The 25,669-nt window shown below is 44.6% G+C and overlaps 1 protein-coding gene across 5 annotated transcripts in view; it reads right to left on the bottom strand.

Annotated features, from left to right (window-relative positions):
- The window catches only part of ME3 (malic enzyme 3), a 322,981-nt gene that overhangs the window by 78,137 nt on the left and 219,175 nt on the right, over positions 1–25,669 (bottom strand). For all 5 annotated transcript variants that reach the window (XM_061204050.1, XM_061204051.1, XM_061204052.1 and 2 more), the window contains exon 4: positions 23,118–23,267. In XM_061204050.1, the coding sequence (XP_061060033.1) occupies positions 23,118–23,267 (150 nt within the window). The remainder of the gene's footprint in view (positions 1–23,117; positions 23,268–25,669) is intronic.

The following is a 25,669-nucleotide window of genomic DNA, read 5'->3' as shown; positions in this document are numbered from 1 at the left end:
AAACAGCTGTAGAAGAAAGTGTGGTTTTCATTTTTAAGAAAGCGTCCGTACATGGAAAGCTGATGAAGAGTGCCCTGGTTACCATCACATCATTAGCTGACTGAACAATTTATAATTGGGAGGGAAAAAAAAAGGCCTCATAGATGAAAATTTCAGCTGAAACTGACACCCCTGTCCAAACAGCAAATCACTTAAGAATCTGAAAATTCTAATTTTGCAACTCACAGATGCTTCCAATTAGAACAAGGAAGGTTAGTGTGGTTTCAGCTGCTACTTGAAAATATTAAAACATGCCAAGAAAACTCAGGCAGAGATGGTACAAAGGAGTTTCTTTTTCTACTGAAATATTTACTCCTCCAACAATAATAATCACAGAGGCTTCAGGCCCTGTTTTCCCTGAGAAGTCACACTTAACACTCTTCACTTTCTTTCATGGCTGTGAACATGGCACAGACCCACACATGCCTCCACTTTATAAAACAAACACACACCTTCCTGCCGTCTAGAAGGTCTCTAGTTAATCTGGGTCTCTGGGCAATAAGTTTTTGGAACGTGGCTGTGTTCTAACATGAACTTCTGATTTATCCAAGCAAATGATCGTCAAACCTGGGAGACTGAAAATGCTATACCTCTGACTCAGAGGCCTTGCCAATGACTCGTTTGTTTACAGGTATGTGCAAGATCAGGAGAGAGAAACATCCTGTTTTCCTGAAGCAGGTTTGAGAAGTAGTCCCACATACTTTTTCCAACTGAGTCATAAATCTTTGTAGCCTCAGCTTGAGAAACAGGCTAGGAGCGCAGGACCCTGTCGAGACACACTGAAACAATAGGCCCCTAAGCCAAGGGCAAGCTGAAGTTGTAAAAGCTCGAATCAATTTTATGCTAGCATTTATGAGACGATTCTATGGGTAGACATGTGAGCCCTATCTTGAAGCAATTGTAAGCGGAAGATTCTGCCCACTTTATCGTATAAACATTTCTGGAGCTATCACCGTATATTAGTCATGAAAGCTGGAATTTAATAAAAGAGAACAGAATGCAGTTTTCAGAGAGGACAAAAGTTCACTGGGAAAACATACGTGCAAACCTCAGGGACCCTGATCACTGGAAACAAATGCAAGAGACAGCTAAGTGCCTGGAACCAAATGTATGAAAGGGCTACTCATCAGGTATAATTAAGCTGGGGTAAGGTGGGTGTGGGGCATTTGATTTAATTTGTCATTTTGACTGAGTTTAGCCTCCAAACTATAAATCTCTTTAAAGGAAGAAGTCTCAGAAAACTCAAGATCAGGAAGGTTAAGGCCAAGAAAGTATTTGCTCTGAAATGACTGGGAAACTACATGTGTTCCAATTGGACCCACTGAATTCAAAACACCAGAGTTATTGTGAAGCTCAAGAGCAGAAGCTCAGACAGACTTAGGCTCAAATCTCATGTCTTCTGGTTAGTAGCTGAGTGACCTTGGCAAATGATTACATCTGAGCCTCAGTTTCTTCATCTGTTAAATAGGGATAATAAAACATTTCTAATCAAGTTGCCTGAAACGATGAAAAGAGATAATATATGGAAAGCAGTTAGTACAATGCCTGGCACATTTAGTAAGTGCTCAATAAATAGAAGCTATTTTTACTATTACTCCATGTAAACTCTCCTAGAGAATCATTGGTATCCGAGGCTTACCATTAGTGGCAGAATGTAATGAGGAAGGCTGAAAAAAGTTGACTTGATCCGATTATGTAGGTATGAGCTATATGCTTGCAATATTACTTCTGTTTCTCTATTAGAATACCTTGGGTCTATATAGCTAAACCCCAAACTATTAGATGCCAGAAATATCAAATGGGGAGCTCAATCACGACCTGTTCATGAGACTGTGCCACTGTGAAAAATTTTTACTGTTATGCTGAGAAACACAGCAGGTCCAGTCTTTCTTTTCTATTGGCTGTGTAAGCTAAGCACTCATTCATGAATTATTTCAACAATTACTTATTAGACCCCTCTTTGTGACAAGACCTGTTCCAGGCACTTGGAATATTCACGTCAGTTAACAAAACAGACAAAGATCTCTGCCCTTATGGAACATATATTCATTCATTCATTCATTCATTCTAGTATATGGGAACTGCCATACTAGGAGTTAAAGAAAGGGAAAGGGCAAAGTTACAAAGATGAATGAGACACACTGTCTGATAAGCTCCGTCAGATAGAGGAGAGAGTGATGGAGCAGATCTGTAAATAACTACTGGATAACAATGTAGTAAGTTCACTAGTAGAGTATTAGCAGAGGCCACTGTGGACAGACATAGAAGGATCAAAATATTCTGCAAGCAAGAGTGTGGGTACAGAGACTAAGGAGGTGGCAAGAGATGAAGACATTTGGGATGATTTTAAAGGGTACGTGGGAATTTGTCATTGGGTAAGATGGGGAAAGGCCATCAGGCAAAGCGAACATCTGCTGGTTTCTGTCAATGAGGGAAGCATTTGGTAGAATGTAAGTTTAAAAGAAAGTATAATGTATAAACTAAAGTAGCTTATTTCAGAAACTCAACTGTTATCAATCATGGAATAATTAAACTCTGGTTTTTGTTTTGTTTTAAAACTAGGACTAAGTAGAAAACAGCTTTTATTTTCCCCTAAGTTTTCCCATCAGATGAGAACAGCTGTCAGCTCCAGCTTGAGTTTGATTTCTGATGCTCTGCTTACCCAGAGGAGAGTTTATGAAATTATGGTCCATGTGCTACCAATATAGTCCATAAATTTCCTGCAGGATAATGAGTTTGGGTAGTTTTAAAATGGAGATTCTTGTGCCCCACTCCTGACACAATGAAACAGAATCTTGGGAAAGGGAGCTGGAGTCTGTAATTTTTTAAAGTGGACTCTTATGAAAGTTTAAAACCACTGGCCTGGGTAGAGGTTTACTCTCAAACACCACCCCCCCCATTTCTGGTTTGATCATCAAAATCGTTTAATTACCTATCTACCCTAATTCTAGCCAGCACTTTACCTGATTTTGCTCTACTATTACGTGAATTCAAATTTCCTGCACCGTCTTTGTCTAGAGAGAGAGAGAGAAGTTCCTCTGCTCCTCACTACTGGTTACCCCATTCCCACCCCCATATGAGCCAAGGCGGTTCACTCCAGCTTCATCTATTCTTCCAGTCAGTGAAAAAGTTACCATGACAACCTCACATCCACATCCCTCCACTTGGTTGCACACAAGAAGCACCGCTGGCTCACGCAGGGTCCATCCTGCACGGGCAGGCAAGGGCAATCTATTGCACCTATTTGTGGTGAGGACTGGACATCGTTATTAATCCTTTGGAACCAAAGATTCTGGAAATGCAGGTCATGATCTCATTCCATTCTCGCTGTTGATTTCTTCCCAATTGATAGGCCTGGATTTGGGGATAAAGTTATTTTGCAAATAATAGATAGTCTGTTCTTTAATTATACCAGTAACATAGAGACTCTGCAATTACTTTTACCTCTCCAGCCACGCTTTTAAATTCAGTTAAATTCCAGAAACAGTTATCGAATGCCTACTATGTCCCAAGTCCTAGGCAAGTCTTCCTGCTGAAGATTCTTAAAAGAATCAAATGTAATTTACATTAACATTAAAAAAAATTAGGACATAATGAATTTTAAACAAAATTACAGAGTTAAAGCTCTTTGTTTTTAAGTAAGGAGCCATTAATAATAGAAGCTCACTCCTCAAAGATCTATTAGAAGTCATCAGGAAAATAAGACTCTAAGTTTCTTCTATCCATTGATCCTATTCTTCTATCCATTGATCCTATTCTTCTATCTATTGATCCTTCCATCCATCCAACAAGGAGTGTACCCAGACTCTGTGCTGGGTGCTGGGTATCCAACGATGAGCTAAACAAATATGGCTCCTGCCAGTGGGAAATTTATAGTCAGTCCAGCAGTGGAAAGAGTCCTGAATGACCAATAGAAAGCTGCCAACTCTAGGTGCAGTTCTCTCTCTTACTATTTGTACAGCCTGGGGGAGTCAACCTCTGGATTCCCCCATTTCGTCACGTGAAAGGGGCTGCCCTGTGTTTCACAGAGCAGTTGGCAGGATTGTATTTGAATTCACCTTCAAACTTCAAAGTGTTATATAAATGTAAATAATAATTATGAATTAAGCTTGATTCAAGTGGCGGGGGAACACCTACCTATCTCTCTGCACAGTAGTAAGGGAATAAAGAGTCAGGAGACCTAAGTTCTAGTCCTACTGTTTCCACTGATTTGTACCCCCGGTGGGGAGGGTGTCATGTCCCCTCTTGGCCTCAGTTTGAGCTCCATGATCCTGTCACCGTAGGATGCAAAGAGAGGCAAACCGACAGAAATGCTGAGTTCAAGGGTCTCTTAAGAGCTAATCTATTCCATCTCTTTACAGACAAGGCCTCACCTAAGACTTCCTGGAGAGATGTGACTCTTCTCAAAGTCCTCTTAGGAGGCAAACGTCTCAGCCTGTCTTGGAACGTGGAGCAGGGAGCTGTCTGGGAGCTGTGGGAAGGGCGCTGCCGGGGGCACACAGGTAGCATCTGTGTTGGCTGTGCAGGGGGCGGGCTTAAACGTGGAGCCATTGAATAACCCGATACCAACTCAAGGACGTATCATGGGAGCAGGATCCATGAAGTGCTTGGCGTGTCCTTGCTATGTGCCTGAAGGGCTCTGCCTATGTGGGTGTGAAGATCCTGCCAAGGTGCAAACCCTGGCTCTCTTCCCGTGGCTCTCTAACTGGGCACCCTGACACGGCCCCACGGCCCCCGTCTCCCCGCAGGGGACTCCAGCCGAGACTGATGCACGCGGGCTCCTGCAGTTCCCTGTGGCTAATTTCATTCAGTCTAAGGAACGTGTTTGCTTAGCTGTCATTTTTTTTCTTTTATAAATTTACTTATTTATTTTTGGCTGCGTTGGGTCTTCGTTGCTGAGCGCGGGCTTTCTCTAGTTGCGGCGAGCGGGGGCTACTCTTCATTGTGGTGTGCGGGCTTCTCACTGCGGTGGCTTCTCTTGTTGCGAAGCGCGGGCGCTAGGCCCACGGGCTTCAGTAGTTGTGGCACGCGGGCTCAGTAGTTGTGGCTCACGGGCTCAGTAGTTGTGGCTTGCGGGCTCAGTAGTTGTGGCTCACGGGCTTAGTTGCTCTGCTGCATGTGGGATCTTCCTGGACCAGGGCTCGAACCCGTGTCCCCTACATTGGCAGGCGGATTCTTAACCACTGTGCCACCAGGGAAATCCCGTAGCTGTCATTTTGAGGAGGACATGTGTGTGGGACACATGACTCAGAAATGCTGAGCAATGCAGGACTAGAGGGAGTTCCAATGTGGAAGGAGGGAGAGGCCCTGGAACAGAATAGACTCGGGTTTGAATCCTGCCACTTACTAGCCCTTTGGCTCCAGGCAAGTGTCCCATCACCTCTGAACCTCTCCTCTGTGACATGGGGACAGTAACATATTCTGATTTCTCAGGGCTGTTGTGAGACTCAAAGAATAAAGGTCACGTGACTATCGTGGCCCTGACCCCTCAACAGAAGGCAGTGGCAGCTGTTGTTCTGATCCAGCTCACTGTTCCAGTTCTGGAGCCCAAGCTCAACTTTCCATGCCTGTCACTGCACTGCGATGCAGTTCACATCTGACGTTTCTTCTTCTCTCTTTCACCTTCACATCCAACTAGTCTTCACGTCCTGCAGGCTCCTCTTTCTCAATGTCCTGCATTTTCACCCTTCATTTCTGCATCTCAGACTCTGTCAGGCTTTTGTCTCATTGTCCTTCAGCTAGCACAGCAGTGCTCTGTGGATGCTACTCTTTAGTCCTCCGAGAACTATCCTCCTTGGAAAATGCTTTCGGTGTAGCCCCCCTCTCAGAAGGGTACTGTGATCCCTGATGAGCGAATCCAAAGTCCTCACTTGGCCTCACATTGGCCTTACCTTCCCCACCCACTTGATGGAGTGATCTCCTCACACATGCTGTGCACACGGTGGTGGTGAGCCCTCTGTCCTGGAGAAGCTCCATCACCAGGGAGAAGAGGCTCAGAAGGACATGATGGGCAGTAGCCAAGGGTGTGTGCTTTGGAGCCTGGGTTCGAATCGCGGCTTGACTGTGTACTAGATATGTAACTGTTTTCAGGTTATTTAAACCTCAGTGCCTCAGTTTCCTCTTCATGAAAATGGGCCTAACATCACAAAACTGAAAGAGATGTTGTGGGCCTGAGTCAAGCACCTAGGAGAGTGCCTCGTGCGTTGCAAGCTCTGAATAAATAAATATGAGCCACTGTTATATGACAGAAGTGATTCAAATATCCCATCAGGAAGGGGCACTGCTTGCAGCTGTAGGTAACAGAAAACTCTGACTCAACTGGCTGGAAAGAGTAAATTTATTTCACATAACGAGAAGTCCAGGGGAAGGCGACTCGGGATTTGTTTATTTACTGGCTCAAAATGTCACCAAGGACGCAGGCTCCCTCCATGACCATCCTTGGCGTTACAGCTCTGTCCCTGCACTGTTTTCCTCACGACTGTAGGATGATCGTCACAGTTCCCAGGCAGACATGAGAACATCCGGGAAACAAGGAGCTCTCCTGTGATGAGAAAACCTTTCCTGGAATCCTTGGGCAGATTGCCCTCACAGCTCTTCAACCAGAATTGTCACTGGTAAGGGAACTTCTCTGTGACTGGCTGGGATTAATTAGGACCCACTGCTTGGTGTTGGGAAGGGCCAAGGCTTGTCAAAGCACATGGCCCTCTGGGGGAAGAAAGAACTGGAAAGAAACCTGGGGGTTTTGTTAAGAAGGAAGAAGTGTCTCCTACATTCCCAGTCCTGAGAGTCTGTGATTCTTGCTTGTTCTAGCCACACCTCTTGCTTATGCAATTCCTCCTGCTTGGAAGTCACCCAATAAATCTTTGCATGTCAGTGACTGTGCTGGGCCACCTTCCCACCATGAATCAAAATCCTGTTCTCAAGGTTTAGATCAAGAGCCAACAATTCAGCGGAGGGATTTCTTACCATAATGAATTACCTCCATACTTTCAAAATAAACTAGACAATCCAGACCACACTTTAGTAACTGACTTGTATCACCTTAGAGCTGCTCCTCACCTCACGTGGGCTGTAAACTCCTGAAGGTTAGGGACCATGAGTAAACTGTCTTATTCCATTTGGATCTTCCATGTACTTATGGTGGCTGACCATAAAGATGGCACTTAATCAATGCTTGTTGAATGGAACCAAATCAAAAGACGGTCTTTAAGTGCTCTCTCTGGTAGGTGCCCAAAGGTACCATGCTTGGCACCATGGGAGACACAGGGCAGAACAAAACACAGTTAATCTCCCCCCTGAAGCTTGTGGTACAGGAGAGGAACTCATATGAGAAATTGTGTGAAGTTGGAGAGGTCCATCTTCTACCATTCACTTTACTTTTTGTCCTTTTAGCTTTTTCACTTGCTCCCCTCCAGTAACCTTCTGGATACTGCTGATGCCACACTGGGGCACCCTGCCTGAGCCTTGTTCCCATCTCCAGCACCCCAGACACACTCTTCCTGATCTGTTCCTTCTCGTTCCTCTTCCCATTCACACAAAACCTCTCCTTCCTAAGTCCCGGTCCCTATGATCTAGGGGAATGTTGGTTTAATATTAGTCTCTAGGAAACTAGTTTATAGATAAAGTTTTCAGGTTTTCAATGTTACCCATCCAGGGCACGTGAGGAATTTGGGGGATTCCTGTGGGTGCAAGGACATATAATACTGGATTTTGGGGGTTGGCCAGCTGGTGGTGGGTTCTTTTCCGGCAAGACAGCCTTCACTTTTCTTCAAGAAATTCTACAACAATGATCTTTTACTCCTCCTCTAGTCTAGAACCTTTCAAAATATTTGCACTATTTGCAGCATCTCTTAAGAAGCTGCTCTTTGGGGACTAAACATAGCTTGAGCAAGCACAAGCTTTTATTTTTATTGAAGTATAGTTGCTTTACAATATTATATTAGTTTCAGGTGTACAACATAGTGATACAATATTTTTATAGATTATATTCCATTTAAAGTTATTAAAGATAATGGCTACATTTACCTGTGCTGTACAAGATATCCCTGTTGCTTATCTATTTTATACATAGTAGTTCATCTCTCTTAATCCTATACCCCTATCTCATCCCTTCCCCCTTCCTTCTCCCTACTGGTAACCACTAGTTTGTTCTCTGTATCTGTGAGTCTGTTTCTGTGAGCAAACACAAGCTTTAGTGCATTTTACAGGTTAATGAGAGATCAAGGTTATTTGCGGAAAGGTCTACTCAACTCCTGACTGTATGTACGGATTTCCTTCTCAGTAAGGAAATTCTCCCACACCTATTCTTTTGATCACCATGGTTGGGATTGCCAGAGACAAAGGAGGAAAAGTACAGAGTCAGATAAAAAAGAAACAAAAATCAGTTTGTTTAAACTGCCAGGGAAATCTGCCTTCGGCTAAAGGAAGTCAAACTCAGAACATCCTGTTCTAGTTAATAAAGCTCATCTGCTTCCAGCTTGAACAGAAAAATAAAATCTTTGCATCTGTGTGAGGCCGCTCAACCTTTTCTACCTTCACTCTGAGCCCCCTACACCCAGACTCATGGGTGACGGTTGCGGGTGAGGGTTCTCTATCCTCCCCACACAGCAAGCTGCTCCTTCCGAATGCTAAAGGCAGGTCACATGCAATGAAGTACAAACTCAGTTTTTCGTCTGTAAATCTTTAAACTTCCTCTGAAATAGAAGCCACTTCTGAGTGAAACCCATGTAATTCCGACACAAAAATAAACGACCCTCAGTGGCTTCCAGGAGTGGAGTAGGGGAGGGAGAGATGAATAGGCAGAGCACAGGGTTTTTAGGGCAGTGAATATACTCTGTATGATACTATATTATACATTTGTCCAAACCCATAGAATGTACAGCACCAAGAATGAACCCTCATGTAAACTATGGACTCTGGGTGATAATGATGTGCCACTGTAGGTTCATCAATTGCGACAGATGTAGCACTCTGGTGAGGGATGTTGATTATGGGGAGGCTGTGCATGTGTGGGAGCAGGGGGTCTATGAGAAGTCTCTGTACCTTCCCTTCAATTTTGCTGTGAACCTAAAACTGCTCCTAAAAAAACAAAGTCTTTACTAAAAAAAAAAATTAAAATTAAAAAAAAAAAAAAGATCCTTCTCTCCCCCGTCTCTGTGTCTCAAAGTGTTTCTGCGATGTGGGATCCAGATACAATTTAACTTACACCACATGACATTCACGTCAAATGACAGCTGAACAACCTCACGCTCTGGAAGGACTCCCGTGCCACCTTCCTCAGATCCATTCCAGCATCAATTCCCAATCACTGGCACCAAACAATCCATGACAGACCCTGGACTGCCCAGCTGGTCTGTCTGGGAAGATGCCCACATGTGAGTCAGAACTCTCATCAAAATGACACTTCTGCAGATAAGCCTGCAAGCTTTTTCTTGTCAGAAAATGAAAGCCATGTGTTTTCATCTCCTTTTGCATTTATCTGCCTTAAATGCCAGGAACTTTAGAGGCAAATTTACAGCCACAGTGCTCTAATCTGCACAAAAATTACAGACTATAAGGGTTGGAAGGAGCCCCCTAGATCCCCTAATAAAATGCTCTCCTTTATAGACGAGGAAATTGAGGCCTAGAAAGGGGGAGGGATTTACCGAAGGGCACACTGCTAAAACTGGGACCAGCACCTCCATCTCAGGACTCCCAGTTTTTTCTGCTAATGCACAGTGGGGCCCGGAAATATCTACTTCTGCTGCTTCCCTCAGATAGTCTCGATTCATTTCTCAGTGAGTGACTTTTCACCAGCCTTTAATTCAGTGGTTTTCAAAGTGTGGTCCCTGCACCAGCAGCTCTAGTAGCGCCTGGAACTTGGTGGCTATGTCAACTCTCTGAGTCTGTTTTCACAAGCCCTCCAGGTTATTTTAGTGCACCCTAAAGTTTGAGACACCCTCCTTTAATCTGTTAGCTCCATCCACCCAGTTAACAAGGGGATTGGGGCACTAATCAGATCCATCTAATTTCACAGCTCTTTTTCAGTCTGGCTCTTCCAGTGACCTAAAGCAGAGGCTCACTTAAGTTACCTCTGGAGAAACAGAGTTCATTGTAAATTTGTGAACAGGAACTGGAGTGGAAAATGATCATGAACTGAGGCAGTTCTGGGGACTGTCACTCGCTCTGCCTATTTTTCCCTCTTTCTTTCCCATCTGCTCTGTTCTCTCTACACAGATCTGATCCTTTACTCCCTATTCTTTTTTTTTTCTGCCCCATCATAGCTGGCATTTGCCTTTGGCCTACCATGACCCAACTCTAAAATCTAAACCATAGCAGCCTTTTTGCCCTAATTTCCCTTCCTAACTGGAAAATTCTCTCCATATAACTTTTCCCATTTGTCAGTTCAAATTCCTGGAAAGGACTCCAATTGGCCCATTTCCTCTTTTGAGCCAGGCTACCCTGAATCACGCCCTCCTCCAAATGATCAGTCACCTTTGGTCTGATGCTTTTTCCTGTCTAATGAACTATTGACATAGGATGAATTGCAGCTTGGGAGACGGGTGACTTCTGTGCAGTGATAGAGGCTTCAGGAGGAAATTGGGGGGTGGGGGAAAAAACACATGTGAGACTACCCCCCCCTCCACTAACCGTGTGAATGAGACATGAGGGAACTTGGCAGTGAGGTTCAACAGTTTGGTTGCTGAGGGTTGAGCTGGAGATAAAGTTTCTGTTACATTATCATGACCCTAACCGTCAGTACACTGCCAGGCTGGGGTGGCCTGGAAGATATGGGCTGCAGGTTATCGACTCCTGACAAGTCAGAGAAGATCTAAGCTGGAAGGAACTTCAGAGATCACCCTGCTCAGCAATTCCGCAAGAGAATCCCTGGGGAGCTCCTGAAAACGAAAGCTGCCGGGGCCCCACCTCTGGGATTCTGATTTAAACCACTGCAGATGCTTTTAGTCACAGCTGCCACTGAGAACTACTGCTCTAACTTGACCTCTTCATTTTACAGGTGGAGAAACTTCAGCTCAGCTCCATAATGTGACCATGGCTCACTTGAAGATCCCACTTGTAACTTGGTTATAGAGTTTGAGTTACTAGATCCTATATGGTTAGAGCTGGAAGAGATCACAGAAGCCATACAATCCAACGCCACCACCTTTGCTTGAGCCTAAGGAGCTAAGTGACTTGCCTAAGGAGTCATGGCCAGAAAGAGGGTAGCAAGGGCTAGAACCCAGGTGTCCTGACGCCTAACCCCATGCTCTGCTCAGAACACCAAGGCTGGGGGACTGAAAGGGCCAGATGGGAAGTGAAGCAGACCCAGCTGCAGCCAGCCCTGTGCTTGTCTGCTCCAGGGAGCCTTTCCAGCGTCACAGCTGGGAGCGTCTGGCAGAGGAACCTGGGCATAACTGGACGTGGAGCAGGCTCCGGCAAAGGAATCAGCACTTGGGTGCCCTGAGGACGGGGAGGAGACAGCTGGTCTGATGAGGCTAATCCTTGCTTTCTGCCTGCCTCCCAATTATGCTGGGAGTATGTGTGTGTGTGTGTGTGTGTGTGTGTGTGTGTTCCTGATGAACTGACAGATGGGCTGGAGTCCAGATTGCAACGTGATCCAAGACGGTGTCCTGGGTGTCAGCGGTCTTCTGACTTTTGCTGAGATAAAGTTGTCTTTGTTTTCCAGAGTGGCTTTGGTCAAGGTGTTGGCAACATCAGTCTTGTATGTGGCTAGAAAATGGCTTCCGTAGGCATTTAAGAAGCAGAGAGGGGTGTGTGTGTGTGTGTGTGTGTGTGTGTGTGTGTGTGGAGACAGTAGAGGTGGTTGAAGATAAAAGGGTCCCAGTGTAAAAAAATGAGGCCAGGGCTCGCCAGACATTGAGGGTGGCAGGCAGGAAACCCCAAGGGGGTGAGTGTGAGCTTTAATCACATCCTTTTATGGGGGTTGGGGAGGGAGAGGAAGAGATGAAAAAGTAAACCCCCTTCCAGCTTTTGAGGAGCTTTGCAATTGATAAAGCACCTTCACACACATTTAGCTCATCGGACCTGCACGACACCCCCACGAGGTGCACGGTGCCTGTGATCCAGGCTCAAGGACCGGGAGCAGCCGGGCTTCAAGGCCACACGGTTGTCACTGGGGGCGCTGACCCCCTCTTTCTAGACTCCAGCTCCGGTGCTCTGACCACTATGGTATCCTGCCCTCCGGGTGTGTGTGTGTGTCCCTCACGTGTGTCCCTCAGGAATGCAAGTGTTTGTCCGTGAGGCGTCATGTTTACCAGGGCCATAAGAAGCCGGACTATGAACACAGGAAAAATACAGGGAATTGGCTCTGGGTCCGCTGTGATGTCTTAGACAACTTAGTTTTCATCTGGGTAAAGTAACAAGCACCTTGCAGGGTTGTGGTAGGGCTCAGAGATCAAGTACACAAAGAACCTAACCTGGGCTCTCGAGGAGCCTGGTAAAATTCAATAAACAGTAGCTGTTACTATCCCGTGTACCTGCTACTGGCCTGTGTACAGAAGCCCATCTACCTGCAGATAAGAGAGACAAGAGCCTGGTGCAGGGCCAGGGGCTGCTGGCTTTGCCCAAATGCAAATTTGTCCTCAGGTATCTGCCACAGAGCCTCGACTGGGGAAACCAAGTCCCACTTCCTACCCTCACCTTTCTAACTCATCATGGCCCCGTAATTCTGCACAAGTACTTGCTGGTGGATTTGCCAGTTAAGCACAAGTACAGATCACGCAGGGCTGAATCATACAACAGAGTGGGTGGCATTTCGAGGCCTGCAGTTGAGATTCTTGGGTGGGGTGACTGTGCCAGATGACAGATCCTAGCGGAGATGGGTCGGGCGGATCACAGCTGCCGAGCACTGACAAGCACCCTTTACGTGTGGCATCTCACCCGGTCCTCACAAGCAGCCACGTGAATGGGCATTATTCCCATTTTATACATGAGGAGGCTGAGGGGGTGCTAACTTAATTGTCAGAAATCATCTTTTCGAACTGGGATTCAAGGTCAAGTCTGCCTGGCTTCAAAGGCTGTGCTCCTTCCACTACCTGCAACCCAGCCCTCATCACCCACACAGCTGGGACCCCACATGGGGGCCGGGAAGTGTTAGGTGTACAGGTATGTGTGTGCAGAGCGCTTGGAGCTCGAGAGGACGAAGAGGGTGAGGACCGGGCTGGTCCACGGGAGGCGGCCTCCTGATGGGAGAACATTCGCTCACGCTGGACAGCAAACCACACCACACTGGCTTCCTCTCCACACCTGCTCCGTGGCTGAACTGTATTCCTCTCGCCTGGCCTCTCCTCTGGCTTCCACCTCTTCCGAGTCATACACTAATGACCTTGGGTGCATTCCTTCAAGCTAGGCTAGCCAAGACCCAAGGCCCATGGAGGCACACGCAGGGGGTGTGTCAGGGGAGACGCAGGAAGGGGCAGAGGAGGCTCCACAGAGCCCAGAACCTTCTGCTGTGTCTCATCTGCCCAGGGGTATTCAGGCGTCCTTGAGATACTCTGGCATCTCCCTCAGCGTTGTGAGGTGATGCAGAGCCCCAGGGGTGTCGAAGGGTCAATTTTAGCCTCAGCTAGACCTAATTAGCTTAAGTTGGGGGCCAGGCCCTTTCACAGAGGACTCCATTGTTCCCAAGAACCTGGCAGGAATGTTTATCATTTCAGAAACTGAGAAGGAGCTGGCTCTCTCTCCCTCTTGGCCCTGGGGCTGCCCTCCCTTCGGATCTTAATCCACAAAGCCAAAGCCATTCCCAGCCAGGCCTCAGATGAAGCTCAGGGCTGGGGTGGAGCCCAAACTCTCCTTTCCCTAAGGAGCAAGGCAGGTATGCAGTCAACACCAGGAAAGCAGCCAAATGGACACCTGGAGCAACAGCTCAGAATGTCACGTGTCAGATAACCTAATTGGGTAATCATCTGAAGAAGTGAAGTCTGTACCAAGAGCATGAGGGACGAATCCAAGAGGACGGTTCAGTCTGTGGGTGCCTGCCTCAGCCCCACCCAGTGGTCCTGATCGTGGGGTTCATTCCCTCCCAGGAGAGGCTCTGGAAACAGTATATAGCAACCCTCACCTCAGACCCCCGGGCAATCAAATTCCAGGAGCTGCAAGGGCGCCCCATCCCGAATACCCACCAAATGTGCACAGCCCCAAACTCTAGCAAGCAGCATGGTGTGGAGGTTATCTGTCCACACTCTGGTTCAGACTGCGTGGGTTTAGGTCCTGGCTTTGCTGGTTATGAGCTGTGTGACTCTGGGCAAGTTTTCTTTGTGCCTCAGTTTTCCCATCTACAAATACGATGATAATAGTACCTATCTCTTAGGGGGTCTGTGATAATTAAACGGGTAATCTATATAAAGATTTTAGGATAGTACCTGGCCTTTAGCGAGCAGTTATTATGATGATGCTTTTCTCCTGGTTCTAGTACAACTGCAGGTCTCCTGCTGGGACCATCACACATCTGTTTTCCATGCTACGTGTCCAGCTTCTGCAGCACCCTCTCTACACCCACTCAGGGTTGACCTGGCTCTCTGGGATCAGGTGGTTGGCAGGGCCCTGTTTCCACCCACATGAACCTCCACTCTGCTGTCAAGACCCTCTCCATTGCAGACCCACTGGAGAACCACCAGTGAGTCCAGGACTAGAGTGTGAAACAGCTCCCCATTAATCCAACCCCCTTGGGCGGCGGAGAGGAGACCAAGTATTGGGCAGAACCACTGGTCAATTCTCCTACCCAGACCCTCTAGTCTCCTGTTCCACCCTCCATGAGGTCCCAGAGGCCTTGCATTCTAGCAAGGGGGAGGTGGGTGTGCTTGGGTCACTGTAGACAAAGACTTTTTTTTTTGAATTTTATTTATTTTTTTATACAGCAGGTTCTTATTAGTTATCTATTTTATACATATTAGTGTATATATGTCAATCCCAATCTCCCAATTCATCCCCCCACCCCACCCCCCACCACTGTCCCCCCTTGGTGTCCATACGTTTGTTCTCTACATCTGTGTCTCTATTTCTGCCCTGCAAACCAGTTCATCTGTACCATATTTCCAGGTTCCACATACATGCGTTAATATACGATATTTATTTTTCTCTTTCTGACTTACTTCACTCTGTATGATAGCCTCTAGATCCATCCACATCACTACAAATGACCCAATGTCATTCATTTTCATGGCTGAGTAATATTCCATTGTATATATGTACCACATCTTCTTTATCCATTCGTCTGTCAATGGGCATTTAGGTTGCTTCCATGACCTGGTTATTGTAAATAGTGCTGCAATGAACATTGGGGTGCATGTGTCTTTTTGAATTATGGTTTTCTCTGGGTATATACCCAGTAGTGGGATTGCTGGGTCATATGGTAATTCTATTTTTAGTTTTTTAAGGAACCTCCATACTGTTCTCCATAGTGGCTGTATCAATTTACATTCCCACCAACAGTGCAAGAGGGTTCCCTTTTCTCCACACCCTCTCCAGCATTTGTTGTTTGTAGATTTTCTGATGATGCCCATTCTAATTGGTGTGAGGTGATACCTCATTGTGGTTTTGATTTGCATTTCTCTAATAATTAGTGATGTTGAGCAGCTTTTCACGTGCTTCTTGGCCATCTGTATGTCTTTTTTGGAGAAATGTCTATTTAGGTCTTTGGCCCATTTTTTGATTGGGTTGTTTTCTTAATATTGAGCTGCATGAGCTATTTATATATTTTGGAGATTAATCCTTTGTCCGATGATTCGTTTGCAAATATTTTCTCCCATTCTGAGGGTTCTCTTTTTGTCTTGTTTGTAGTTTCCTTGGCTGTGCAAAAGCTTTTAAGTTTCATTAGGTCCCACTTGTTGATTTTTGTTTTTATTTCCATTGCTCTAGGAGGTGGATCAAAAAAGATCTTGCTGTGATTTATGTCAAAGAGTGTTCTTCTTATGTTTTCCTCTAAGAGTTTTAAAGTGTCTGGTCTTACATTTAGGTCTCTAATCCATTTTGAGTTTATCTTTCTGTATGGTGGTAGGGAGTGTTCTAATTTCATTCTTTTACATGTAGCTGTCCAGTTTTCCCAGCACCACTTATTGAAGGGACTGTCTTTTATCCATTGTATATCCTTGCCTCCTTTGTCATAGATTAGTTGACCATAGGTGTGTGGGTTTATCTCTGGGCTTTCCATCCTGTTCCATTGATCTCTATTTCTGTTTTTGTGCCAGTACCATATTGTCTTGATTACTGTAGCTTTGTAGTATAGTCTGAAGTCAGGGAGTCTGATTCCTCCAGCTCCATTTCTTCCCTCAAGAATGCTTTGGCTATTCGGGGTCTTTTGTGTCTCCATATAAATTTTAAGATTTTTTGTTCTAGTTCTGTAAAAAATGCCACTGGTAATTTGATAGGGATTGCATTGAATCTGTAGATTGCTTTGGGTAGTATAGTCATTTTCACAATATTGATTCTTCCAATCCAAGAACATGGTATATTTCTCCATCTGTTTGTGTCATCTTTGATTTACTTCATCAGTGTCTTACAGTTTTCTGAGTACAGGTCGTTTATCTCCTTAGGTAGGTTTATTCCTAGGTATTTTATTCTTTTTGTTGCAATGGTGAATGTGACTGTTTCCTTAATTTCTCTTTCTGATCTTTCATTGTTAGTGTATAGGAATGCAAGAGATTTCTGTGTATTAATTTTGTATCCTGCAACTTTACCAGATTCAGTGATTAGCTCTAGTTGTTCTCTGGTGGCATCTTTAGGATTCTCTATGTACAGTATCATGTCATCTGCAAACAGTGACAGTCTTACTTCTTCTTTTCCAAATTGTATTTCTTTTATCTCTTTTTCTTCTCTGATTGCCGTGGCTAGGACTTCCAAAACTATGTTGAATAATAGTGGCGAGAGTGGACATCCTTGTCTTGTTCCTGATCTTAGAGGAAATGCTTTCAGTTTTTCACCATTGAGAATGATGTTTGCTGTGGGTCTGTCGTATATGGCCTTCATTATGTTGAGGTAGGTCCCTTCTATGCCCACTTTCTGGAGAGTTTTTATCATAAATGGGTGTTGAATTTTGTCAAAAGCTTTTCCTGCATCTATTGAGATGATCATATGGTTTTTCTTCTTCAATTTGTTAATATGGTGTATCACATTGATTGATTTGCATATATTGCAGAATCCTTGCATCCCTGGGATAAATCCCACTTGATCATGGTATATGATCCTTTTAATGTGTTGTTGGATTCTGTTTGCTGGTATTTTGTTGAGGATTTTTGCATCTATATTCATCAGTGATACTGGTCTGTAATTTTCTTTTTTTGTAGTATCTTTGTCTGGTTTTTGTATCAGGGTGATTGTGGCCTCATAGAATGAGTTTGGCAGTGTTCCTTCCTCTCAAATTTTTTGGAAGAGTTTGAGAAGCATGGGTGTTAGCTCTTCTCTAAATGTTTGATAGAATTCACCTGTGAAGCCATCTGGTCCTGGACTTTTGTTTGTTGGAAGATTTTTAATCACAGTTTCAATTTCATTACTTGTGATTGGTCTGTTCATATTTTCTCTTTCTTCCTGGTTCAGTCATGGAAGGTTACACCTTTTTAAGAATTTGTCCATTTCTTCCAGGTTGTCCATTTTATTGGCATAGAGTTGCTTATAGTAGTCTCTTAGGATGCTTTGTATTTCTGTGGTGTCCGTTGTAACTTCTCCTTTTTCATTTCTAATTTTATTGATTGAGTCCTCTCCCTCTTTTTCTTGATGAGTCTGGCTAAAGATTTATCAGTTTTGTTTATCTTCTCAAAGAACCAGATTTTAGTTTTATTGATCTTTGCTATTGTTTTCTTTCTTTCTATTTCATTTATTTCTGCTCTGATCTTTACGATTTCTTTCCTTCTACTAACTTCGGGTTTGTTTGTTCTTCATTCTCTAGTTCCTTTAGGTGTAAGGTTAGATTGTTTGAGATTTTTTCTTGTTTCTTGAGGTAGGCTTGTATTGCTATAAACTTCCCTCTTAGAACTGCTTTTGCTGTATCCCATAGGTTTTGGATCATCGTGTTTTCATTGTAATTTATCTCAAGGTATTTTTTGATTTCCTCTTTGATTTCTTCAGTGATCTCTTGGTTATTTAGTAATGTATTGTTTAGCCTCCATGTGTTTGTGTTTTTTACATTTTTTTCCCTGTAATTGGTTTCTAATCTCATAGCATTGTGGTCGGAAAAGATGCTTGATATGATTTCAATTTTCTTAAATTTACCAAGGCTTGATTTGTGTCTCAAGATGTGATCAGTCCTGGAGAATGTTCTGTGTGCACTTGAGAAGAAAGTGTAGTCTGCTGTTTTTGGATGGAATGTCCTATAAATATCAATTAAATCTATCTGCTCTATTGTGTCATTTAAAGCTTGTGTTTCCTTATTAATTTTCTGTCTGAATGATCTGTCCATTGGTGTAAGTGAGGTTTTAAAGTCCCCCACTATTATTGTGTTACTGTCGATTTCCTCTTTTAGAGCTGTTAGCAGTTGCCTTATGTATTGAGGTGCTCCTATGTTGGGTGCATATATATTTATAATTGTTATGTCTTCTTCTTGGATTGATCCCTTGATCATTACATAGTGTCCTTCCTTGTCTCTTGTAACATTCTTTATTTTAAAGTCTATTTTATCTGATATGAGTATTGCTACTCCAGCTTTCTTTTGATTTCCATTTGCATGGAATATCTTTTTCCATCCCCTCACTTTCAGTCTGTATGTGTCCCTAGGTCTGAAGTGGGTCTCTTGTAGACAGCATATATATGTGTCTTGTTTCTGTATCCATTCAGAGAGCCTGTGTCTTTTGGTTGGAGCATTTAATCCATTCACGTTTAAGGTAATTATCGATATGTATGTTCCTATTATCATTTTCTTAATTGTTTTGGGTTTATTTTTGTACGTCCTTTTCTTCTCTTGTGTTTCCCACTTAGAGAAGTTCCTTTAGCATTTGTTGGAGAGCTGGTTTGGTGGTGCTGAATTCTCTTAGCTTTTGCTTGTCTGTAAAGCTTTTGATTTCTCTGTCGAATCTGAATGAGATCCTTGCTGGGTAGAGTAATCTTGGTTGTAGGTTCTTCCCTTTCATCACTTTAAATATATTGTGCCACTCCCTTCTGGCTTGTAGAGTTTCTGCTGCGAAATCAGCTGTTAACCTTATGGGAGTTCCCTTGTATGTTATTTGTCATTTTTCCCTTGTTGATTTCAATACGTTTTCTTTGTCTTTAATTTTTGTCAATTTGATTACTATGTATCTTGGCGTGTTTTTCCTTGGGTTTATCCTGCCTGGGACTCTCTGTGCTTCCTGGACTTGGGTGGCTATTTCCTCTCCCATGTTAGGGAAGTTTTCGACTATAATCTCTTCAAATATTTTCTCGGGTCCTTTCTCTCTCTCTTCTCCTTCTGGGACCCCTATAATGCGAATGTTGTTGCGTTTAAGGTTGTCCCAGAGTTCTCTTAGGCTGTCTTCATTTCTTTTCATTCTTTTTGCTTTATTCTGTTCCACAGCAGTGAATTCCACCATTCTGTCTTCCAGGTCACTTATCCGTTCTTCTGCCTCAGTTATTCTGCTATTGATTCCTTCTAGTGTATTTTTCATTTCAGTTATTGTACTGTTTATCTCTGTTTGTTTGTTCTTTAATTCTTCCAGGTCTTTGTTAAACATTTCTTGTATCTTCTCGATCTTTGCCTCCATTCTTTTTCCGAGGCCCTGGATCATCTTCACTATCATTATTCTGAATTCTTTTTCTGGAAGCTTGCCTATCTCCACTTCATTTAGTTGTTTTTCTGGGGTTTTATCTTGTTCCTTCATCTGGTACAAAGTCCTCTGCCTTTTCATTTTGTCTGTCTTTCTGTGAATGTGGTCTTCCTCCACAGGCTGCAGAATTGTAGTTCTTGCTTCTGCTGTCTGCCCTCTAGTGGATGAGGCTATCTGAGAGCGACAAAGACTTTTTGTCTCAATTCTTTGCACTCATCTTTCATGGCCCAGATCAAATGTCATCTCCTTGGTGTGGCTTTCCCCTGATTCCCACTGTCAGAATTGTCACTTTATAAATTGCTTGCCAAATGTGATCTCAGACCAGTTCCTTTGCTTTGGCCACCCCAGTTTCCTCATTTGTGAAATGAATGACACTGTTTACAAACTAACCTTCCAGGACTTTGGGAAGATCCATTATAAGCCAATGGATGTAAAGGCTTAGGTCCCCTCCTATTGCCCTCCTTGCCAGGCAGAGGAGGTGGGGAGATACCCAAGGGAGCTGACTGCCCTGCTGTCTACAAAGCCGATAAAACCAAGCCCTTTCCTGGAATGGCCGTTCCCTCCTCCTCCACCCATGGAATTCCTATTCAGCCTTTGAGGTGAAGCATTCCTGCTTCCCTCAGGGAAAAGAAATATTCCTCTCCCTTGTGCTCCTGTAATCCTTTGTCCCTATTAAATCTGTTATTTCCTTTTAACTTTTAGTGTATTCAACTTACATTATTTTTTTTTTATCATAATAATTGTTTAATAAATGCATTTCCCCTTCTTATACATCTTTAGTGTGTATTTCAACTTACATTATTATTGCTTGAGGTCAAGAACTGTATTTTGTTCTCTGGGGGTCACTTCACAGTGCGTAACATGATGCTCAGCACCTAGTAACTGCTCCAGAATTGCTCATTAACTCAAATTCAGTCTTGTGTGTTTCCTGGATTCTGGAGTGGACCCTGGAGGCAAACTCTACCATCACCAGCCTGATACTAGCTTATCTGAAGCCAACAGCTGAATTCACAATCTAGCCCATAGCGCCTATGGAGAAGGGCTCCCACACAGCCTGGGAGTGGGAGAGGGGAGTGGGATGGCCATGTATTTCCATGCGATCTCAGCTGCAAGCCAGTGGCAGCAGTGAGCCATGCCTTAAGGATTAAAGGACCTCTTCAGGAAACAATGAGTCTGGAAGAGCCAAATCGCATCTGTAGTTACACATGTTTGTTCATTACATGTTCAACGACTCAATTTTCTTTGCAAAACTTTTAAAATGCAGACATATAGTAGAATTCTACATTTATCAGTCCTTCCTTCCTCCCAGTAGTTACTGAAGGAAACAGACCCTAACATTTATGCCAGGTACCTGACCACACTATCACATTGTACCCTCACAATGATTATTCGAGGTAGGCAGCACTATTACCTCCATTTGATAAATGTGGACATTAAGGCTGAGAGAGGTTAAGAAACTTGCCCAAGGTCAAGGAGACTAAACCATGGGGCTGACTGCGAATACCTAGCTCTTTCTTCTCACTCAGTACACAATGCTACCTTCCCATCTGAGGGTCAATTACTCGAGAAATGGATCTGATGCATTTCCTGCCCCCTCCAGAAATTTGTGTTCCAGTAGAGGAGGCTGATACACAAATAATTAAAAACATAAAGCGCCAACAATAAAACTATGGAATAGAAAGAAGTGTAATGGATTGTGTGGGAGGCTGAGAGCAGAGTGGTCAGTTCAGGCCGGCGTGGATCAGGGAGGGCTCCACAGAGACTCTTGGAAGGGGGGCGGTACAGGATAACTTGAATTTTGACGGGTAGAGAATGAGGAAAGGAGAGAATGCAGGAGTCTGAGGCAGAGGGGACTACATGTGCAAAGGCATGCAGAGAATGCCAGGCATACTTGGGCAAGGAGCCTAGATCAGGGGAGCCAGAACATGGGATTTTTGAGGACGATCTGGGCTGTGCCAGGCTTAGTTCTGTCAAAGTGTTCGACTTGTTTCTTTAAGCCCCAGGTGGCTGCTGACAGCCTCAGAGGAGGGAAATGACATAAGCTGAGCTGCACTGTGCAAGAGGAAGGACCTGCAAGAACCATCTCTGAGTAGGAACTGGGAGGTAAATAGGGTCCTGCATCCTTCAGATATGTACCATCAGCTTCCAAGGTCTCTGCCAGTGTTGGTTTTAGGGATGAGAATAAGAGAACAGGAGTCTTTTTCCTGTTGAAAGAGGCAGGTCAAAGACCAGAACTGCTACGGGGCCTTGGTGCACTGCCTCGCTCGCCACACACCACCCCTACCCCACGCCCCAGAATGGCAGAAGCGTGGCTGCTCTGAGTGATGAGGACGAGTCTGCTGCAACAGCCGGACACCCTCCCCCAGACGAGGTGTGACACGCTGTCCTCTGCCAAGGGTAACACTGGGGACTCCCTGGGCTCAGCCTGCAATGTTCATCCCAAATGCTGCCTTCAGGACTGGAAGACTGTTTTTCCAAATTAACAAAAGATGTTCTGGATCCATGACTACATGTTCCCCACATAGTGCATGATTTATAAACACAAATTTATAAATTCTATGTAAATGTAAATTACACATCTGTGCACAGTATGTTGTAAATTTACGTATTTTAACACAGACCGAAACAATGTTCCATGACATATAATAAACCCAGGAGCTCTTTAATCTTCAGTGCTAGAACTATGTGTTGACAATTACCTTGCACCGAAGACTTGAAAATCCTCCCAGTTTTTCCTTTTTAATTTTTAAAAAATGTATATGCTGAACTCACTGCAGAAAAACCCAGGTGATCTCTTTAGAAAACTGCCCCCAAACTCTTTGGCTCTGAAAGAAAATGCAGTGCCAAATTTTTGCCTAATAAAATGATGATTTGAGTGGAATCTGAGTCAAACCCAAATGAAGGAATACTGGTTCTTTGAATCAGCAAAAGAATTCAGTCTCTGGCATCCAACACTCCATTATTCATGGGCCTGAATTGGCCGGAGAGCTGCTGGCACATTGGAGATGACCAGGAAAGCAGGGTTTGGAGGGAGTGAGGGAGGGAGGAAGTTGGAGGTAGATAAGGAGAGAAAAACAATCTGAAATACCTCTCAGGCCAACTCTGAACAACATGTCGGGCATTTATTACTCCGAGGTGAAGAAGTTCCACTATCCCCTTGCTAGATGCTCTCTCAGCTCATTTCTCTGCACATGGGGTCATTTCACTGAGCAACTGCTTAAAAACAAAGGTCTCGTTGGGCCGCTGCCCCAATCAGAAAGCGCCTCTGGAGTCCCAACAAGCAGGGCCAGCGGGAAGATTGATTCGCCTCCATGAGACAGCCCCTCCCTGAGCCCTTGCCCCAGGACCGCTCACCGGGGCCTGCGGAAGGTCAGGCCGTAGTGCTGACAGGCCAGCCCCACGGTGGGCGTGTACACGATGGGCATGAATTTCTCCACGTCCGACGTCAGCACTCGGTAGAAGAGCTTCTCGTTCCGGTCTTGGAGCGTCATGAGGATGATGTACCTCGGGAGGCGAGACAAGAACCAAGCTGATCACATGAGCACCATCAGTGGCAGCACGGAAGGCCACTGATGCAAAGACCCAGGGCTCCCACTCAGCTACTTTCAATGGCACCCTCATGGGCAAGTCACCATCTCCTCTAAGCATGTGTCTCATCAGCTAGGAAATGTGGAGAATAGTACCTGCCTTATGGTGCTTATTACTACACGTGGTGTAGGTGCTATTCTAAATATTTTTCATTAACTCATTTAACATGGGGAACATGCCTCCCAATGACTTGGAAGGTGGGTACTATAATTCTGACTATCTTAGAGACAAGGAGATCAAGGCACAGAGAAATGAAATAATTCACCCAAGGGATCTGAACCTAAGCAATCTGACTCCAGAATCTGTGCTCTCAACCATGACGCAAGGTGGTTAGTTATAATATTATTATGTGGACATTAATGAATGACAACAGAATAACGGCATTCTGGGGATGGGGGAGGGTCAAGGAAAATACTGGGCAGGCCAGTGATATATGAACTGGCCTTTTCTACCACACAGGGCTGGTTCCGGTCACAAGCAGTGTTCACCAGTGGTTGAGTACCAAGTGATCTCAGGAAGCATGTTCCCCAAAAAATCTCTCTCTTACTTAGTTCCTGAAGCCTGAAATCACTAAGCCAGAAAAAGAGCCTTTCATTCACACTCCTAAAAATGCAAAAAAAGTCTGGGAGAAAAAACCAAGGGATTGAAATTCCCAATGAGGTGTAAGTGACTGCTGATATTGCAACCTTTCAGGACAACAGTTTGGGAGAGATAATGAAGGCACGTGAGGTCCTGGCATGGAGTGGGGTGACAGAGATGCTCTGACAGGGGAATGATCCCTGGGTGGGGTGTCAGGGTCCTGGGTGTGAATCACAGCTCTGCTCTTCACTAGCTGTGTGACTGTGACGAAGTCTTGTGACTTCTTGGGGCGTCAGCCTCTTCTTCTTCACCGAAGACACTGGTTCAGAACTAAAAAACATGTTTTAGGAGGCACTTTTAGGAAGGGAGGATTTATGCTTAGAATAGCCAGGATCTCAGCTCAGCACTAGTGTAAGGATTCCCTTACTCAGTAGCCATTTGTACACATCACTTCTCAATTCTGCATTCAGTGATGTCAAGTTGGTAAGTTGCAATTGGCCATGGTGGGAGTATTTACACCATGGAAACTGGCAAATGCTCTAAATCCCCACCTAACGGCCCCAGAGCCAGTTCTTAAACATTTACCAGCACACCACTGTCCTTACCGTAAGAAGCTGCGGAGCGTCCTTAGCATTTCTCCCTAAGCACCTGCTTTAATGAGGGAATCCAGGAATGAGTGGGTCAGAGTAGTCAACAGGGCAAGTGTCCGGAGCAAACCCCCTAGCGCTCCCAGCATCAGGCCTCTGCCCCCTGAGCCTGGCACATCTTCCCAGGCATATGAGTGAGGCCCATGTAGCTGGAAAGAACTGGAAAGGGAAAGATTTTGGGTTTTGATTTTTAGGGCTTAATATCTTTAGGAAAGAGGATTTCACTTTGGACTTTAATTCTTCTTTGCAAATTTAACAAACGAGAGAAGTTCGGATTGTTCAAAGTTAGGGCACGTCTAATATTGTTAGCTGGAATCAATGTGTACTTCCTGGTTTGCTCTTCAGGGTGACGAGGCTAGACCCAATCTGAGTGGAATAAACAAGAGGGAGAGAATGTTTGGCTTGGGCTGCAGTATGGCCTTGGAGTTAATGTGAGTAATGACCATAGAGGTTAGTGCTGCAGGGGAGGGGTGGGGGGAGGGGGCAGAGGCTTCCTTACTCACTACTGCTCAGAAGTGATGGATGGTATTGGCGGGGCATGGGAAGATCCTGGCAAGCTGCTGCGCTCAGCCCCTAGGGGGATAGCCACACTCTCAAGGACCCAAAGTCTTGGCCATTAAGCTCTATGGCTATGTAAGGGGAACACTTATCTTCTCCCTACATTTCTGCTGGAGCCCATGGGAAGATGACACATTTATTTAACAAGCTCTCACATAGTGCCGACTATGGGCCGGGCACTGTTCTAAGCACGTCACAAATACTAATGTATTTAATCCTCATCATAACCCTATGAGTTAGACACCACTGATATACTCAATGTACAGATGGGCAATGACCCAGAGAGGCTAAAGAACTTTTGCTGTTAAGTGGTAAAATGAGGATTTGAACTCAGTCTAGTCTTGTAGCCACTAAGCTTCAAAGCCTCTTAGCTACGGTGTAGCAGAGAGGTTGAAAGCACAGACTCTGGAGCTAATTACCTGTGTTCAGATCCTGGCTGTGCCAATTCATAGCCATGTGACCTGTGAGATCACTACCTTCTTTAGTAAGACTGATAAAGCTGACCCTGTGATCCCCCATTGGCTCTTCATGTCT

This window comes from Eubalaena glacialis, chromosome 10 (assembly GCF_028564815.1).
Source record: "Eubalaena glacialis isolate mEubGla1 chromosome 10, mEubGla1.1.hap2.+ XY, whole genome shotgun sequence".
Classification (NCBI taxonomy): Eukaryota; Metazoa; Chordata; class Mammalia; order Artiodactyla; family Balaenidae; genus Eubalaena; species Eubalaena glacialis.
Note: the sequence above shows the minus strand (reverse complement) of the source record. Positions and strands in the feature narration are given on the sequence as shown.